Raw genomic sequence first — 18,109 nt, forward strand, 5'->3', positions numbered from 1 at the left:
CCCAGAATGCACCAAGCATTTTCTGTGCAGATCCAAACACTGCTGTGCTTCAAATTGAATGCTTTAATATGCACATACTAGGGCTGGCTACGGTTTAGACCCCAACTACAATTGCGCTATACCTTGACCTAGCCTAAACACTACACTTGCACTGTAGGGATACTTATATAAAAGTTGTCATATACAGATGCAGGCTTAATTTCATTATTGATAATGACCTAGTACATATATTAGATAATATTTTCTGCATTCACACATCTTACAAATGTACGTGAGTAACTGAGGGTCCACTTAATACACACTAGAAATATAAAACTGACACCTTACAAGAGATACGTCAGTCTGTGGAGCTCAGGCATAAATGTGCAGACATACATTGGAAAAAATCTTGAGATTTGTATATACCTGATTGCAAATGCTGTGTTCATGCTGCTCCCCAAAGCTCCTGAGAATATTCCGTCAGCATGAGTTTATCAGCTCAACCACTATAAAAACCATCTGAGCAACAAAAAACATACAGGAAAATGGGTGCTGCTTAACAGAGTTCAGTGGTATCCTACACCCTAGCAGATAAAGTGGGCAAAATATGTTTCCAAATACATAGAGAACAATAGTGTTTTATAAAATGCAATTTTGGTCAGGAAAGTGACTTAAAAAACCCCAACGTGTTTTCTCCACAGACTTGATGACACTGTGTACCCAGCATCAGCTCTGATTATTTTACTAAGATTTTACTACTTGTTACTCCTGTCAGCTGTGCTGGCTCTGCAGTGGTATGAGAGAGGGAACTTGGCTTTATTTTGGTTCGTGCACCATAGGTAGACTTGTTAACTATATTTTGATGGTAGAAAACTTCTTCTGGGTGATGATACATGAGTCAGAAGAGAACACAGCTTGACTTTCAGATCCCAGGTTGAGTACACAGAGCTGCCAACTAAAGAAAATATGAATTAATCCTTTTTACTTGGAAAGTAGACAAATACAATCTGGAGACTCGATGAAAGACAATAAACATGGAAGCTCATTATGCATTTTTATAGGATCCGTTTTCACAGTACTTAAGGGAGAAGTGATGAGTACAGAGATACAGTGAAGCTTATTTTTATTTCTTTCCATAGGCTCTGATGCCCTGGGCAGAGTCTACAAGTTAGCTCATTTTGGGTGGATGATCTTTCTTTTCTTCTGTTGAAACCAATGGGAATTTTACTATTGACATCAAGAGGAATAGGACTTGGGCCCAGCTAGCTTGTACCTAGAAAAGTAGATTAATTAGTTACAAATCTGCCAGATGCTAATGATAAAGTGGTCATTCACAACTTGGAGTACTTAAGTCCACAATCTATTTTTAATTGCATACAGCATCTGTAGTGCAGGGCTAATCCATAGCCTGTGGAAGTCAAAGAGAGTTCTTCCAGTGTTTTCTGTGTGATTTGAGTCAGGTCTCATCTTTGTTCCCCTCCCAGGCATTAAGGTGTATTTGTCATTGCAAAGACCTGCCTTCTTATATACATGATTCAGCAGCTGCAAACTCAACCCTGCCATTTGAGCAAGGGATACAGTCTGCACAGTGTCATTTTATATTGCCAGTAATGTAACTTGCACCCCACTGTGCCAGCCTTCCTGGTCTTTGTGACCAGAATTTTCTAGTTTAGATTGAATGGTTTGGGTCCCGTTGCATGCATTCTGTGTTTTCTAAAATTACCAAGTTTTGTAGAGTCATTTCTCCACAACAATTAGGGAATTGTTCTGGGTTTTTTTTGTATTCTCCTTTGATGATAACCCTTGGGTTAGTCTCCAAAGCAGCAGAAGCACACTGGGAATAGTGCTGTAAATTTGGCAGTGTTCACTTGGGTTAAGTTAAAACCTGTCCACATTTGTCTTTGTTCTTATTCTTGTGTTTCAGGGTCTACCTGGACCAATAGGCAGAGCCGGTCCAAAAGGCAATCGGGTAAGTAAGCCATTCCTTTTCACTGTATTCTCTCCTGACACTCACCACCGGATACCTCCCCCTCCTTGTACTCAACTTTACAACCAGTACAAGCTTCTCAAGTTATTGATATTACACAGAGCTCATTAAGTCAGTGCATCATTAAATTCCCAATCTGTTCAAAATTGAAACGTACCAAAATCAAAGAAGCAAATTTCCTAATGCTGATGGTGCCATCACTTAGCCAAGAGCAAAGAAGTAGAGAGAAGTGCATGGGGTACCGATCCCAGAGGTCTGGTCTTCCAGCTTCAGTCTGTGGGGCCTCTTCTGCTTTGACAAATGTGGTGATTAAGCATATTGGGAACATGCTAAAGAGGGGTTCTTCTGGGTACAGGCTGGTCCTGAATGTTATGAACAGCAAAATTTAGGACGAGTTTACATCTCAGTGTATAACAAGCCAACATCTTGAAACCACATGCAAATAAGAACAATAATGTTCCTGCTCCACAGCTTGGGTAGGCTTTTTGTATCGAGCACATGGAGGGGGGATTCCTTCGGACTATGAAGGATGACTTTTCTTTTTTTATAATTAAAACAACAGATAACCACCCTTCTGCTCTCTGCCAGCAATTACAAATCCATAATGACACTCTGGGCCAATAAAAGTGCCTGTTTCCCTACCACGTGTTTCTTTCCCCAGCATCAGTAAATGCTACCAGCTGGCTTCCATCACTAGAAAAACTGCAAACAATAAAGAAAGGCTGACCCCATAGCTAACTTTATTCCTGTACTAAGGAGAGAAATGGCAGGGGTGGGAGGAAGGATCGGTTGTTTAATATACTGCGGTAGAGACAGATCTGTGATAGTACAGCTTACTTACCTACTTTGCTTCTCTTAGTAGCCCTGTTTCTGACACTCAGTTTACTGACCTAACCAGGACGCTGAACTAGAGATTTGTGTGATTATTGATCACTGAAAACTGTAGGTTTTGAGTACTGGCATGACTATTTACGGTCTTTGACACAGAGTAAGACTTTAAAATGTCCATCAAGACTCCTGAATACTGAGGGCTGAGATTTTTTTGAGCTCCCCAAGGATGGAAAGTTTCACTTCTATTACAATTGATTAGAAATGGGCCTTGACATCTCTTAGCCCAGACTTCAACTTTTTATGGGTGAAAGACACTGAATTCTTGACTGCCTCAGCAACATATCCTTTTCTCAATGGGGAGCATGGGAACAAACACAACAATTAAATGGATTTGTGTGTGATCCAGGACAAGAAAGCAGATAACAAGTTGGATGGCTGGCCCTCTCTGAGCAGTTTTACATACCACCAGAGTATTGTTTTATATGGAGCTACTAACTAGCTGAAATACTGAAACAGGATGTAAAAGTATGATGGATTCTCCAAAGAGCAGGAGCCTCGTTGTGACGGATAAGCGGAGAAGTGTAGGTGGCAGTGAGGGGTTGCTGGTGTTGGGGTAGACAAGTGATTCAGTGTTGGCAGTTGATACCTACTGTGTGGTGACATGACTTTTGGGGAGTCAGTTCAAGTGGCTTTCTGCTAAAAGTTGTTTCCTTTTGATTCGGCATGTTTGGCAGAAATGGTCCCTTGCAAAAGACAGCACACAAGGTAACTTTGTTTTAATCACTGAGTGCAGCAAATTAAGCACAAGGCTCTGACTGTTGTAAGTGAAAGGAAACGTAGCACTTTGACAGCAGCTTTTGCCTATGCAGGATCCTAAAGCACTAGAGAAATGTCATAGACCTGAACCCCAGCGATCGCTAATGAACCTAGGTGGAGCAAACCTTGTGCTAAACAGAGCATTAATTTTCATGGTTCGATTGCAGAGGGAATGTAGGCACACTGAAAGCTGAGCCACTGTGAATGTGCATTAAGAAGTTTAACTGGGCACACAGGGTCGCCTCCTGCACCTATGCATTGTTTAGTATGGGTCCTTGGCTCCTGTGGAGAGAAGGTCGGGAAAGAGCTCAGGAAGGAATTTGGTATTGAAAGAACTTATGGCTTTGAATAGAGCTATCATTTAGTTGTTCAGGTGTTGCATAGTTTGTAGCACCGCAGCACATCAGAAGAAGGGTACCAAGCCAAGTAAGGTGGTTCATAGGTCGGTATAGACTGCTTGGGAGGAGACTCTAGGGACTGTTTGATATAGGACAGTTGTATGATACAAGGCAACTGGAGACAGGGAGCATGGGAACTTGATGTGTGATGGGCTGTTGTGTACTGCGGCTGGAATCAGTATCCCTGGGTGACAACAAGAGTAGAGGGGGAAAAAAAATCTTTGTAGACCTTCAGGAAGACCAGGGCCTTAAAGGTCTCTGCTTGGCATGGGCATGCAGATGATTGTGGCTGTAACTCCTGCTAATCTGAAACCAAGCTCCATTTCCCTCAGGTACAATCAGACCCAGCCCAGGTAAGGTTACATCCGACTGGCCTCTTCCTGCGCGGAGTTCTCATGATCCCTGGTGTGAGGGTATGTGCCCTTGGACTACATCGTGGAAGCCAGCACCATGCAGTCCATGGGCATATACACTTGCCTCAAGGTTTATTTCATCACGACTGCCATAGACCAACGCTGGAGGATCCTCTGCTGTTCAGGAAGGACAGACAGATTGATAGCTAGGAAGAAGAAATGTATTTGACTTCTTGTTTCCTCTTCTCCTTAGGGATATATTGGTCTCCCAGGATTATTTGGGCTGCCAGGGGCTGACGGAGAACGAGTGAGTATTTTGCGAGGAAAGCCTTGGCACGTGCTCTTTGTCTATCTCCAGATTCTCCAGTACCTATTGCAGCCCATTCTGGATGTGACTCATCCCTTGCCTTCCCCACTACTCAGAGTACAGGCAAGAGGGCCTACAGCTAAGACAAAGAAATAGCTGCCCTCTTCATCATGCTCCTTTCCTTGTATGGAAGATGGCTTCCAAGCAGGGAGCTCCTACCCTTTGATTCAACAGAGGGGAGTTTTCAAATGGATTGTATTTTTCTTTTTGGTACATCTTTATGGAAGAAAGCCAGTGTTTAAGTGAACAATCCCTTTTTCCACTGTGACTATTGATTTTGGATGGCCAACTGGAGACCCTTTGAAGGGGCCTGGTTTACAGAGGTCAGCTGCTTGGCATTGTCTGACAATTAGTTTCTTTCCAGCATCTCAAGCTGGTCAATCAAAAATTGAAGCACAAAGTATGGCTAGTCACCTCTGGGAATCCTAGTCCTGGGTCATAGATCCCTCTGTCCTCATCCCTTTCTGCATGTCACTACTTCTGACCTTGAAAAGAGCTTCACAGGCCCTTCTTTTCCTGCCGTTGGCCATCCATGCAGTAAAGGACCCACTCAGCCCCCAGCCACATCCAAGGAGGTTCACTGTAAGATGTGGATTGTATTACTTCTATTTTTCCTCCACGTCATTGACAAACACAGGCTCCAGAAACAAGACAGGCCCCAGGAGCGTGTGCATGTGTGCGCGCACACATGGGAGGAACTATCTAATGCTCTGGAGTGGCTGATTTAATGCTTGTATAACAAAATAAGAAACATAAACAGAAGCTCTCCAGCAAGTGCTTTGGCTGTAGTCTTCATTTGGTTCCAGCCCAGTAGCTTAATTACTGCTCCTGCTGAGCACTTTCAGCCTTCTGCCCCTGGGTGTGGATGGTGCTTGTGCATGCGCTATGGGAAGGTTACAGTCAGTGGGTTAAGGTTAATTGTCTTCCTACACTCCCTTGCTCTTACTGCTGACTGCAAATAGCTGACATTTGGGTTTCTGAACAATGCTGCAGCTATTGGGTTGTTTTTATTCCTCTTAGTTTTGTTTTGATTTTTTTTCCCCAACCAGACTTTTTTTTTTCTGTGTGTTTTCCTTGCAGGGGATCCCCGGAGTTCCTGGGAAGAGGGGCAAGATGGGTAGGCCGGTAAAGTTTTTCCTTGTCTATTATGCAGTTTTTGTTGAATGAAACTGGAAACAAAATATTTGATGCTGACTGAGTCTTTCCCATAACTTCTAGTAGGAGCTAACTGGAAGGATCAAAAAAAATCCTGATACCTTTCCTTAAGCAAACTGGGGATTTTAACTTTCTTCCCCTTGTTTCACAGCCTGTTCTCCATTCTTCCTCTTACACGCCTCTGTTATTGTCACACAAACTACACACTCACCGAACTCTTATCTTCTGTAGGTTACTTTTAAGCATTCTGGTTTTTGTAACAGGTCCTGTTGTTGCAACCTCCTCCTAGCTGGTCTTCTCCAATGTCGTAGTATTTCCTACCTACCTATCCCCACTCCCTTCTGCCTACTTATGAGTGCCATTGCAGTCCCAGATCAGGAGCAATTTTCACTCTTTCCCATGACTATACTCACCAGGTATCATGCGTGCAGCAGCATTCCTTGCTCAGAGCATGTCAATAGATACAAGGGTGCTTTGTGATCAATATTTGTAGCTGTACCACCAGTGAGCTTTATGACATAATTAACATTCATTAGACAGGAGGAGGCTGAATCAGATAAAAATGCTCAGCAGGGAAGGGAAGTTCGAGATCCAGGTGAGAGAGTGACGCAAGACTTAAAACTGTAAAGGAGAGTTGATGGAGCAGAGGGTTGCAAAATGGCTCTTCAAGAGGGCAGGAGCAGCAATGGCAGAGGCTGCCATGCCACCGTCAGTCAAATCATGCAGCGGTGAAGCAGGAGAGCAGCGAGCAGAGCAGAGAACACAGAGAAGGGAGGAGAGAAGGGTAAGGCTTGTGGGACTGTGTTCAGCAGTGAATGTGACCCTACTAAAATTGTAGTTCCAGTGTCCTAAACTGGACTGGGTGAGTTGATGGGGTGAATCTTCCCTGCACATGAAAGACAGGCTGGAGAGCTGTACTCCTGGCATGCTGGGTGTGCGCCCTTCTCCTGTATTAGCTGTTCAGCACTCTTACACCATTACTGTGCCTATTCTCTCCTATGTGAGCTCTCTTCTGCGTGCTTGTCTTGCCAGGACCGTTACATCCACTGGCAGATGTGGCGTCACTAGCTCTCCAACAGCTCCTGGGCTGGCTCATTCTTGTTCTCTTGTATTTTAGTACCTTTTTTGCGCCCTGATTGTTCCGTAATGCACATTTCTGCCCCATCTCCTTGTTCTTGGCATTATGCTCTTGTGCTTCCTTGTAAAATGCCCCTTCACCCACTTGCAGAAAAATCCACCACACCCCCTCGCTCATCCTTGCGTGCGAACATGTGCTTTCTAGGAGTCCCACGCCTACCACTTGGTGTCATTCTCACAATGAAAGCCATGCAAACATCCTGACAATCCCACATTCATCCTCGTGAACTGTTCTTCTCTTTGGGAGAAGAGGGAAAAAGATAGGGAGAGAAATTGCCAGATTGTCTTATACTTCTGCAGACCGCGAATCACATCAGAAACCTCTACAGCGAATAATTGCAAAGCATCAGTCGAAATGCTATGACTTATTGACCAGAATAAAATAAACAAGGCAACTGTCGTTAGGTACAGGGAAATGCTGAGGGTTTCTGGGCTCTGACGTGTTTCCACATACAGCATGCTGTATGCTCAACACATTCCAGCTGTTTAACCTTTTTTTTCCCCCCGATCTTCCACTTGGAAGGCTTTGTCCAGCGGTCAGTGTTACAAACAGTCTGCTCCCCTGAGATCAATGGGATTCTCACTCGCAAAAACACAGGCAGTTAAGCTGAAAAGTTCAAAGGAAACTTAGGTACACCAGTGGGGTTTCACAGAGCACCTAATTCCCTTAGATTCCTTTGGAAAAATGCCAGCATTGTCTCCACCATGCAGTGTGAGGGATTTATCACAAATTGTGAATGCGCTGATGTAAATTAAAAGCCCCGCTGACGAGTATATTGTTATGGTATGGAGAGGTGGGGAGGGTAAGCAGCTTGCCAAAGTTGACTCAGCAAATCCCTGATAGAGCAGAAGAGAGAACCCAGCCTACCCAACTCCCACTCCAGTACCTTATCTTCAGGGACGTGCTGCCCCTTAGGAGATGTGCGCTGTCAGGATGCCTGGTACAATTTTGCCTGCCACACTCCTGTCCTGCTACGTTCGCCGTTAGTATGCTGCTACTGCTGCTCTTCCTCTCCCGCGCGTGTTTGTCCTTGCAAGACAGAACTCTTGTTGCAGCCTGCACCAGCTGCCACCCTAAGTGGTTAAGGAGGAAAGGAGTTTGTGCCAGATGTGTGTTTGTACCTAGCTTTGCTTGGTATTCGACCTGGAAAGATTAAGTGTGGGTATTTTGTGTGTTGTACTGTGGGCCTCCCAGAATGATGTAAGAGTGTAAAGATTAAAACAGACGAACTGGACGTGAGTCAGCTTTTGAAACCATTCCAGTGGAGTTAAGCCCAGCAGAGCTGTAAGAAACATGGTGAGCATGTCCCCAGAACAGCCATTCAGCTGACTCCCCGTCTCACTCCGCTCTCTCTACAGCGCATCATAAACGTCACAGTGAGAGCATTGAATCTGTGTGGCACTAAGGAGCTCCAAAGAGAGAGGTTTGGGGACGAATTGTAGAGAGAATTATCGTTAAAGATGATGTTCAGGGAGACTGGAATAACACAAGTCCGTGATAGCTGCAGGACCGCTGTTTCTTTCGAGGGCAGGCTGGAACCTTGGGACCAGCATGGCTGTTTTTAAATCTTCATGCTTAACAGTGTGATGGCTGGGAGCATTGAAGTTTTATGGTCCTCAGCTGGGCAGCTGGCAACACAGTCCTTGCGTGTGAGAGAAGGATGTGAAATGGTAACCTCGTTGTTCTGAGGGTGGAAAGCATATAGGTCCAGGTATGCAGGGGAGGTCGGGAGACGGGAGGAACAAGAGCTAAAAGTTTGGTTCTGTGTGTGTGCCAGAGAGGCAAGCTGATGCTCATGCCTCATTAAAAGGACAATATTTCTTCATTCTTCAGGGCATGAGACAGATGGTGGGAGGAACATATGTATATGGAAGAGTATATGGCCCTCCACCTTACCTTCCCCAGGTGGCTGAGCTCAGAGGAGTCTCTGCCCCTGTGAACAGAAATGAATGCATGTCTCATCTTTGGAAGTCACCCAAAGGCTCCTGAACTTTACAATTAACACAACAATGCCAGGTTCTCTGTTAGTAGGAAACAGAAAGTAGTGCCTATGGGCCTAACTTCTAGGAGAGAGATGCCACTGCTTAGGGGAAAGAAGGATTTGCATTGTGATTTGTGAAAGCCTCGTCTAAAGTATAGGAATTCACTATATGCATCTTCAAACCTGCAGTGAGCACTGTAAACCACATACAGAGAAACCAGAATTGCAGAGAGCACATTTGCAAAAGCGTATCAGTCTGGTTTGTGAAAGTGCCTTAGATAAGGGTCTGCAAAGAATGCAGGCCTGGTTTCTGCCTGTGCCATTACGTGTTGCCTTGAATGAGGTGGCGTAAGAGGTTCTGCAAGGTGAAAACTGAGTCATGGGATGTACAGGGCTCCGAAATGAATTGCAAATTAATAGGCAAATCTGTTAATCAGGAAGGAGAGAGGAAAAGTCTTGTATGTTAGGGAAAGACCTGGAAACAACAGAAGTGGGATCCATACATAATTCTTTTCATTCACACCTTTAGACAAATGATTTGCATTAATTCTATAAGTAAAGCACTGGATCTGCGTAAAAAGCAAGGCAAGATGAGAGAAAATGAAAAGCTCCTGCAAAGAAGTTTGAACAACTTCTAAGGCATGAGCTGAGGCCCATTTAATGATAATGAAATAGGTTTGTGGAGGCTTGGTATTATTTAGTTCCAGATGACTTTAAATAAGTTCGACAATGGTTTAAGTGGTAATGGATTAAATCAAATGCTTGTCATTTGCTGTGTGGATGCATGTGGGTTTTGGAGTAAAAAGCACTTCACATGCATTTATCAGCCCCAAATTCTGCAGTAGTTCTAGCCTGCATTATCCTGAGGAGGCCATGCAATGAGTTCCTGGAGCTGGGGTTTTGTTTTAATGTACAGCTAGGCAAAATAATGATCTTCTATTCTTTTAAAGAATGCTTTCCTGACTGATGCACCTCTCTCCCTCAGGAGGTCTTTACTGACTCACATTCCTGTGTTGCACATAGTCTTCTGCTGTCCTTTACTGGCAAACAGTCTGCTGTTGGCACTAACATGTCATTTTGCTTAACTCTTTGTTCTCATGCAGCCAGGTGACTTAGGAGAAGGAGGAATCCCAGAGTGCTGATATGGAAGATATCCATTGCATTTTTTGCCAGCTTTTCTCCCTACCTGCACCATCATTGCATGTTTCTTCTAGTGCTATGGAACCGATTTTTTGAGGTGCCATCCACACACGTAATAAAACACACCCTTGGAAGTAGATGAGAACAACTGCTGGAGTTGGGAGGTCAAGGTGACAGCGAAGCAAACAAGTAGTTAGTACTGTAAGCAGAGGTCTGGACATCCTACCTGCCTTGCTATGCTCCGATAGTACCATTCCTGTTGTTTCCTTTCTTCTGTGCCTTTGCATTTGAATGATAAGCTTTGTCCTGCCAGGGTTAGACTGCTTGTTGGGAGAGTTCCTGTGAGCCAGGAGTGTGCCAGCCAGGCAGACTCTTCCTAACAGTGCAGCCATAGCAATTGTGCTTAGAAAAACCTTTAACAAGTTCCAGCGTGTTGACCAAAGTGCTGCTTCCAGTGGATAATTGGACAGATGGCTTGGATTATATAACTACCATGCCAAGAATGAGGGATCAAACCAAAGCTGCGGGGCCTGGTAATTCACACTGTTTACCATGACAGCGAGTACTGGTGGGAACCTGTCTGCACAAACTAAGAAGAAACTGCAGGGTCCAGGAGGTAGGGAACTAGTCTGGGAACGAGGACTGCAAAGCAGCAGCATGTAGAGCCAGGTGCAGACTTGAGCATCCATATGCCATGTGCTGATTACAGTTTTTAGGCCTGTTTGCCACCTCATAATGTGACAATGCCTATCTTACCAAGGGGTTTAATATCAGTTCAGAGTCAATACTCATAAACATAATACCTGCATTGCATTTACAGGAAACCCAAAGGGACACTTTTTTTTTCTTCCCTACCTCCTTGATTCCAGCGGAAGCGGTTTGCCAACAATAAGTCCAAGCATCCAGTGCTCCCTCCCCAGAATGTAATAGCCGGTCCAATTCCCTACCTGAGACGACACTGCTGAGCTTGATATTGGGCATCTTTTTGTTAGAAAGAGTTAGCTTTTTAGCTTTTCTCAAGCTTGTGCTATGAAGCTTAGATAACTTAGTGGCGAACATAAGCATACGTGGTCGTGCCAAGTTACACAGTCTCTGCTGTTGTTCGTACAAACAGTGGTGGGATGGGGTTTTTTGCCATGTGTCTGGAGGGGCTGGCATAAGAGCAAGTCACTGCGAAAATAAGCCTCATTCCTCTCAGAGCAGACTGGGGCTTGAACCAGATTCACTTCTCCTCCAGCCCCCACCCCAGATCTGAGTGCTTATAAGCTTAGGTGCAGCTGGAATCCAAACTTCTTGGCTCTTTCCTGTTTTCAGAATGAGTCAAACCAAACCCTCCTGATCCATGCAATCCCAGACGTTGGGAAATCTTGTATATGGACTCTGCAGTTCAAGGTATCTGATTTGCAAGCCCAGCAAATGCCACCTTCACCCAGGCCCCGATGGTGCATTGGCAAATCCCTGCGTACTCAAAGAGGCCTCCTGTCAAGTGCAAAGAATCTGACCGTGTGGCCCTTCCATCTTCCGTCTTGCCTGCCGCTGCCGGTCAGTCCGCAATCACTGGGGTTTTTACCATTGCCCATTATGACATTGGGCTGAGACCCGGAGCACTCTGTGTGTGAATGTCATGGCCAGTGAGGGTTTCAGCATTGGGCCTATGCAGTGCTGCGCTCAAGAGAGATTTTTTTTCTAAAATATATTTCCCTACATTAGAAATAAGTAGGTTTTAATTATTAATATTATTATGATTAATCTTATTATCAACAACAACAGCACGATAGAAAAAGATTCTGAATGCTTGCAGGCTTCACTTCGGCCATTTTCCATCTGGCTGCACAGTGTTTTATTACGCTGACCCAGCAGCTCTGCGCTCAGAATGAATAGTTCCAAGAATGGAAACTTTCCCTAAATTGAAACAGTTTGAGATCCCAAATGATAAAAGGTGTATTCTAGAAAAACAGTTCTCATTCCACCGGCTTCACCTCCTCCCTTCGCCTGCCAAGCCGCAAGTTCAGGATTCAGCATTCATCCCAAAGAGTTGGCTTTTGGCCCAAATTCCCAACTACCAATGTGTTTTTTAACATTGCTCCATCACCTGGGAAGGAGTTCAAACACTGGTTATGGGCCTCAGTGCTGTGTGCAAGGACCCTTCCTCTAAGAAAAGTGAGCAGTTGAAGTTGATGGGACTCTTCCCAGGATCAGAGGTCTGTACAAGTAACTTCATAGGACTGCAGGTGTGGTTCGTCCAAGTGATGTGGGTAGTGGGAGAGGACAATATATTTTACAATTGAACATAAAACTTACTTAAGAATTTACCTAGACTAGCCCTTTATGGAGAAAGGCTTGAGCCATCTCTGTAGAACCAGCAATACTGGAAACAGCAGTGAAGACAATACATTGATGTTCATCCACAGTTTAATACTGTAAGCTGTGCTAAAACCAGGGGTGTCCTGTTTCCTGTGCTGGTGTAGGTATTTGGGAGGACAGGATCTTAGATCTGAGCTGTTCAACTTGGCAAGCTATGGAGAAAGGTTTGCTTTTCAAATATTTTGTTTGGAGTAAGTGTTTGTACAGCACCTAGCACAATGGGTTAGCAAAAACTCAAGATGGATCTTGGAAGCCAAGCCAAACTGGGCCACTTCAGGGGAGTAGGAGGCTTCTGTGGCTACGCGAAGGGATGGCCACATGTGCTGCTGCCCTGTCAGGAGCTGTTTTGTCTAGCTAAATTTACTCTGTGCTAGCTCACATGAAGCTTGCTTAGCACTGCACTGTGCCATGTAGGCAGGTGCTTTGTCCACAAGTAGAGGGTGTTAACCCTTTAACTGCACTATGCCAGCTGGCCAAATACAGTAAGTCTCTCTAAGTCCTTCTCTCTTATTGGTGGTAGCACTAGACTGGTCAAGCTGAACGTATTGCAACAGTTAACCAGTTTCTTTACTTTCTGCTTTGCCTCAAAGCGGACAAAGAAATTGGGCTGCTCATCTTCACTTCTGCCAGGCACTGATTTGCCAGGCTGCCACGCACCTGGAGTGAGGCACTGGTCTCCTTCTACTCAGCTTCACCTTTTGGTTTTAAAGATTATGTGTTGGGGTTTCCAACATCCAACCAGCTCCGGTACTTGTTGCTATCACTCCTATATGAGAATGCCCCAAGTAATTAGGGTTGTATCTTCCGAATTATCCTGCGAGGTAGGAAAGCCTGTTAGGCTGCTTTTTAACAAGTGGGGGAATGAGGCTCTGATTGTGAAGGGGAATTAAGTGACTTGCCTGGAGTCATCCAGGAATCCTGGTCCCAGGAGTCCCAGCCCAGTGTCTTGCAGACCATCCATCCTCCCTGTAGAGAAATGCTGGTTTAGAAACCAGCCTGGAACTCAGCCTGTCTGCAGTTCAGTGGTTTCCAACTGGTGGGGGGAGAAATCTTACATTTTAAAATAATATTTTTTTACAAACATTACATTTGGGTCTAAGCTACTCAACAGCGGGTGCATCTACACGAGATGCTGTCGCCATAGCAACACATTATGGCGATGTAGCATCGGTGGGCACAAACCGATGTCACTACTAAGTTGCTATAGCAACACGCTCCCTTGCTATAGTGCGTTGCTTCGGCGGTGTAGCAGCTAAAATAACAGTGCACCTTGGCACGGTGCAGTAACAGTTGTTACTGCATCGTCCTACTGCACTAAGGAACGGCGCACTAATAATGGCGCTGAAGGGGCACGTGTAGACATGCCCAGCGTTCCTCAAATAAGAAACTGCGTGATTTGGGTGCCTTGGTTCATAATTACAAGCATTGGCAGAAAAGTTGCAGAGGGACTTAAGATGATTGGGGTCTCTGTAGTGTCCCTCTGCCCCATATCTAAGTTGGGTTGGGGTGCCAGCAAAGCAAGAACTGCAAGGAGGCTGTGTCATTTCCAAGTGAATTTCCTTAAGCTTTCAGTCACCCAGTCAATCTGAACGCCTGATCCAAACCCCATTTGACTCAAAGGGAGTCCTTCCATTTAGATTCAGTGGAGTTTGGACAAGGCGGTGCTGCCTGTTTGGCTAAGCTCCCGGGTTTCTCAGAGGTGGGCATGTGTCTAGGTACATAAGCAGATAGCATGAATCATTTATAGGAGAGAGTGTAAAACATGGAAGAGTAAGATCATGCATCTGCTTCCACATGGCAGAGAAAGGGCAGGGTGCCCGTATCTCTTCCCTGAGGAGCAACAGTGCAGAATTGTGGCAAAGCCCAAAGGCAGAGAGACAGCCTCCCCCATCGTTTGGGGCAAGAGGAAATTACTTAGAGTCTGGGTCTGGAAGGAGAAGCAGGTGAAGGCTTTTATTGTGCCTGGAGAGGCTCGATGTCTGTAGTCGAGAGCATGGATGAACATGACGGGAAAGCCAGGAGTCTGTCTGCAGCCTGGTTCCTTGTGGAGTGACTTAACTCTTACACCTCTGGACACTGAGCCATACCTGCCTGCCCCCATGCCCACCTGAAAAGAGCCTCATGTCTGCTCTGTTCAGATGCTGCCAGAAACTCAGGCTGCCAAAATCAGCTCCATTTGTTTATTTTATTCTCCCACACTTTCTTTCTTTTTTTGAGCGCCTCCTCTCTTCCCCCATGCCCTTCTTTTTTTTTTGCTTAAATTATTTGACTTGCAAGCTCCATCCCTTGAGGAGACTTGCTGGGCAGTATCTCACCTGGTATAAGCCAACTGGCAGACGTCGCCTTTCACAGACAAGACGGGAGGGCCAGGCGGTTGGAGCAGCTTTACCTTCAGCCAACAGGAAAATAAAATCCTATTTTTGGAGAAGGATTCTATCGGCCTAAAGACCTGCCAGGACTCCTCAGAGCAGCAGCTGCCAGATTGCCTCCCTTACTCCAGCAGGGAAAGAGTTTTAAACTGAATCAGATGTTGTGTACACACACACGCGCACGCACACACCCCCCCCAAACAGTCTTTGAGATGTGTCGTATCCAGTGGTCTCACCCCTTATTTTTCCCCTCTTCATTTCCCCAAGGGTTGTTGATCTCCAGGACTAGGTCACAAGTTCTCATGTGTCTTTGCAGGGCACTTCCAACAGTGGTGACAAAGAGACCAGGGTGCCATATGCGCCTTTCAGAGTAAAAGGAGAGGGAGTGTCTGATGTTGAGTACCTTCATATAAATGGAGAGAGGGGCAATAGTGCATGCGTGTCCATCTGTATATCTGAGCCTGGCTGTCAGGTGAGTCTGGTGCATCAGAGGATGCCTTTCAGAGGGAAGTGTTGGTCAGAGCTTAAGGCACTCTCCTAGGAGATGGCAGACATGGGGCCAGTTACCAGCTCTGTCCCAAATTCCCCGTGAGACTTGGTCTGAGTCACTTAGCCTCTGTGCCTGATTTCCCATCTGTAAATGTCACTTCCCTGCATCAGCAGGATGTTGCGAGTATATGTGCGGGACTGCCTGGAAGGTGCCCAGGTCTGCATTGACGGGGGCCACACGAGGACGTGAGCTATCTAGGTGTAGCGACTAGATCTGCTCCTGCTTGCATGCTGTCCTTCGAAATCCCACTTCAAGATGCAGCCTGCTGCTCTCCGGGAGCTTCTCCCCGCTCCTCGCTCCCCCCGCTCTCTCTCAGACAATGTGAAATCCATTCAGGGTTGGGGCTTTTTTTCTTGTTTTTGAGGTTTTTGTATTTCTCAGCTGGAAACTAGAGCCAAAAGTTTTGTCATGCTGACTTCAGCAGTCTGCGGAGGAGCCCCATTGGCACTTGTCCAGAAAAACTCGTTAGTCAGAAGTTTCCCTCTCTGCCCCACTACTCTTCATTGTCTCCTCCCAGTCCCTGACTTTGGATCGTGTCGCAGGCAGGGCGTATATCTGCGCATTTCACAGTGATGGTTGTCTGCTTGATCCTAGTTCCTGAGTATGCTTTCCAGGGGCTGTGCTTCACAGAGAAACAGCTGCAGCCTCCATGCAGCACTCACGAGTTGGAACGGTGGAGGTTTGAGCAACTACAAGAACTGTGCCTTTCTTTATTATCCTGGGGAGAAGGGGAGGGGTCAGAGAATTTTAACTGTGTGAGCTGATTAATCTGCTTCACAACTCTTATGTAATTGGCCTTCACCCTTTAGGCCTTAAATCACCAAAGTTAGGAAAGAATTGCACGCCTCCAATTTGGCCTATAAAACTCTTGGAGTGTACACAGAAGTGCTCCATGCACGTTTTACAGCACTGTAATTTAGAGCACTTTTTATAGCACTGTGAAGTTGCAGTGCTCTTAAACATGACACAAGTGCAGCGTTGGTGGGGGGAGCTCTGAGCCAGGCTAGAAGTCAGGGGCACTTTGCAGCCTCCTGGAGCTTGTCCACTGGTCTGCAAATTTGACCAGTGTACAGAAGTTATTTAAAGTGCTGTATGTTGCTGAAGTGCTGTCAAGTTCAGCACCTCAAATTTAATACCTCATTTAACAAAGGTTAATTTAAAATGCTGTACCCATGTTTAAAGTGCTGTAAAGCCATGCACTTCTGTTAAGTCTAGGCAATAAAGCACTTTAAACGGTGAAAAAAGCAACTTGTGTACACCCCCCTTGGGGAATAGAGCAGAACTGAGTGGATGTGATAGAGTTTATGGACACTAGAAGGAGGCACATAATAGGAGGAGTCTGGGGAAGAAGAGAAGGTAACATCCACCTCTAATCGCTCCGCTTCAGTCCAAACCCATTCTGGATAGTGCTGAATTTGTGGCATTTCCCAAGCTGTGGGATATGGCTGGCGGGTAGGAGCAAGCAGGAAGAGATCATCCAAACCATAGATGCATGTGAGATCTTATACACTTCCTCAATCCAAAAAAAAAAAAAAATCAACTTTCAAAATACAGCAGTGATCATAATTCACTGCAATGTATCCAGTCACTCCTGGTTAGTGCTTTAAGAAATGTTAAGTACCTGGTAAGTGCGGTTGCCCTGGGCCATCGGTGTTGAAATAGTGCAGTTACTGAGGGAGCCTAGATTGCAGTGTGGCAGTCCTCTGGAGTAACAGGTTAGGAGAAGAGAGCACTGTTGTCAGTGAGCAGAGAGCGCTCATTCAGTATCTGCCTCGCGTGGCTATTCTAGCGGTTAGTGCTGATGACCCTGTTCTGGGATCGGGACGTTTATTGGCATTCTGGCTTTCTCCCTTCAAGTTGAATAATAACAGGGCTACTGGTGACTGGGCTCTCCACTCAGACACTTACACACTGACATATTTGTACTTTTTTTTGTTTGAGAAGCTATTGTGGCATACTGGAGAGAGTGTTGCACAAGAGCCCAAAAGATGTGGGTTCTATTCCCAGCTCTGCCACATCCTACTAGGTACTGCCAACAGACAGAGGATTTCTTTGTGCCTTAGTTTCCCCACCCATAAAACAAGGATAATTGTACTGACCTCCTTTGGGCATTTTGAGATCTACTGATGAAAAGAACTTGGTACAGTTATTATTATTAGTCCCCCACTGCCCTACTACCCAAGTGATTCACAATCTTTGAAGCATTTATTCTCCTCCCCTACAGGTCAGGCAGTGCTGGACAGAGATTTGAGGCACAGAGAAACTAAGAGCTTGTTTATGTGAAAAAGTTATAACAGCATCCACTAAGGTGTCGATTGCTGTAATTATACTGCAAGCCAGAAACAACAGAGAGATGGAGTATGATGTGGCTCCTCTAGTCGTTAGATGGTAAAGCAGAAGAAGGAAAGAGGATAATTATGCCAATATAACTGACCATGTAGGCAGCCTTGTTGTGGTATAATAATGCCTCTTTCTGGAATAGTTTATGTCACTTTGAAAGTGGTTCAAGCAAAACTAAAAAAACCCAGTTTTATTTTGGAATAAGAGTATTCATATGGGAACTTATGAGGATATGGCTGTATTGGTATATATAGTGGTCCCCAACTTTCATTGAATCATGGGCAGCAATGCTGAGCATGTAATGCCCCATGGGTACTCTCACAGTAATGAAACATCCATCT

At 45.3% G+C, this 18,109-nt stretch overlaps 1 protein-coding gene and 1 long non-coding RNA gene across 5 annotated transcripts in view; one reads left to right on the plus strand and one right to left on the minus strand.

Moving 5' to 3' along the window:
* The window catches only part of LOC102575623 (collagen alpha-1(XXVII) chain B), a 226,635-nt gene that overhangs the window by 68,569 nt on the left and 139,957 nt on the right, over positions 1 to 18,109 (plus strand). For all 3 annotated transcript variants that reach the window (XM_019475657.2, XM_019475658.2, XM_014608190.3), the window contains 3 exons: positions 1,904 to 1,948; positions 4,618 to 4,671; positions 5,812 to 5,856. In XM_019475657.2, coding sequence (XP_019331202.1) covers positions 1,904 to 1,948; positions 4,618 to 4,671; positions 5,812 to 5,856 — 144 coding nt within the window. The remainder of the gene's footprint in view (positions 1 to 1,903; positions 1,949 to 4,617; positions 4,672 to 5,811; positions 5,857 to 18,109) is intronic.
* LOC109280224 (uncharacterized) lies at positions 49 to 8,226 on the minus strand. Of its 2 annotated transcripts, none has more exons than XR_002086465.2 (3): positions 7,911 to 8,226; positions 2,124 to 2,328; positions 49 to 934 (listed from the first exon to the last, which is right to left on the minus strand). It is a non-coding gene; the product is annotated as an uncharacterized LOC109280224 (long non-coding RNA). The 2 variants fall into 2 exon arrangements; XR_002086466.2 differs by lacking the exon at positions 49 to 934 and adding an exon at positions 1,017 to 1,252 and having other exon boundaries at positions 7,911 to 8,225.

This window comes from Alligator mississippiensis, chromosome 12 (genome assembly GCF_030867095.1).
Source record: "Alligator mississippiensis isolate rAllMis1 chromosome 12, rAllMis1, whole genome shotgun sequence".
Lineage (NCBI taxonomy): Eukaryota > Metazoa > Chordata > Crocodylia > Alligatoridae > Alligator > Alligator mississippiensis.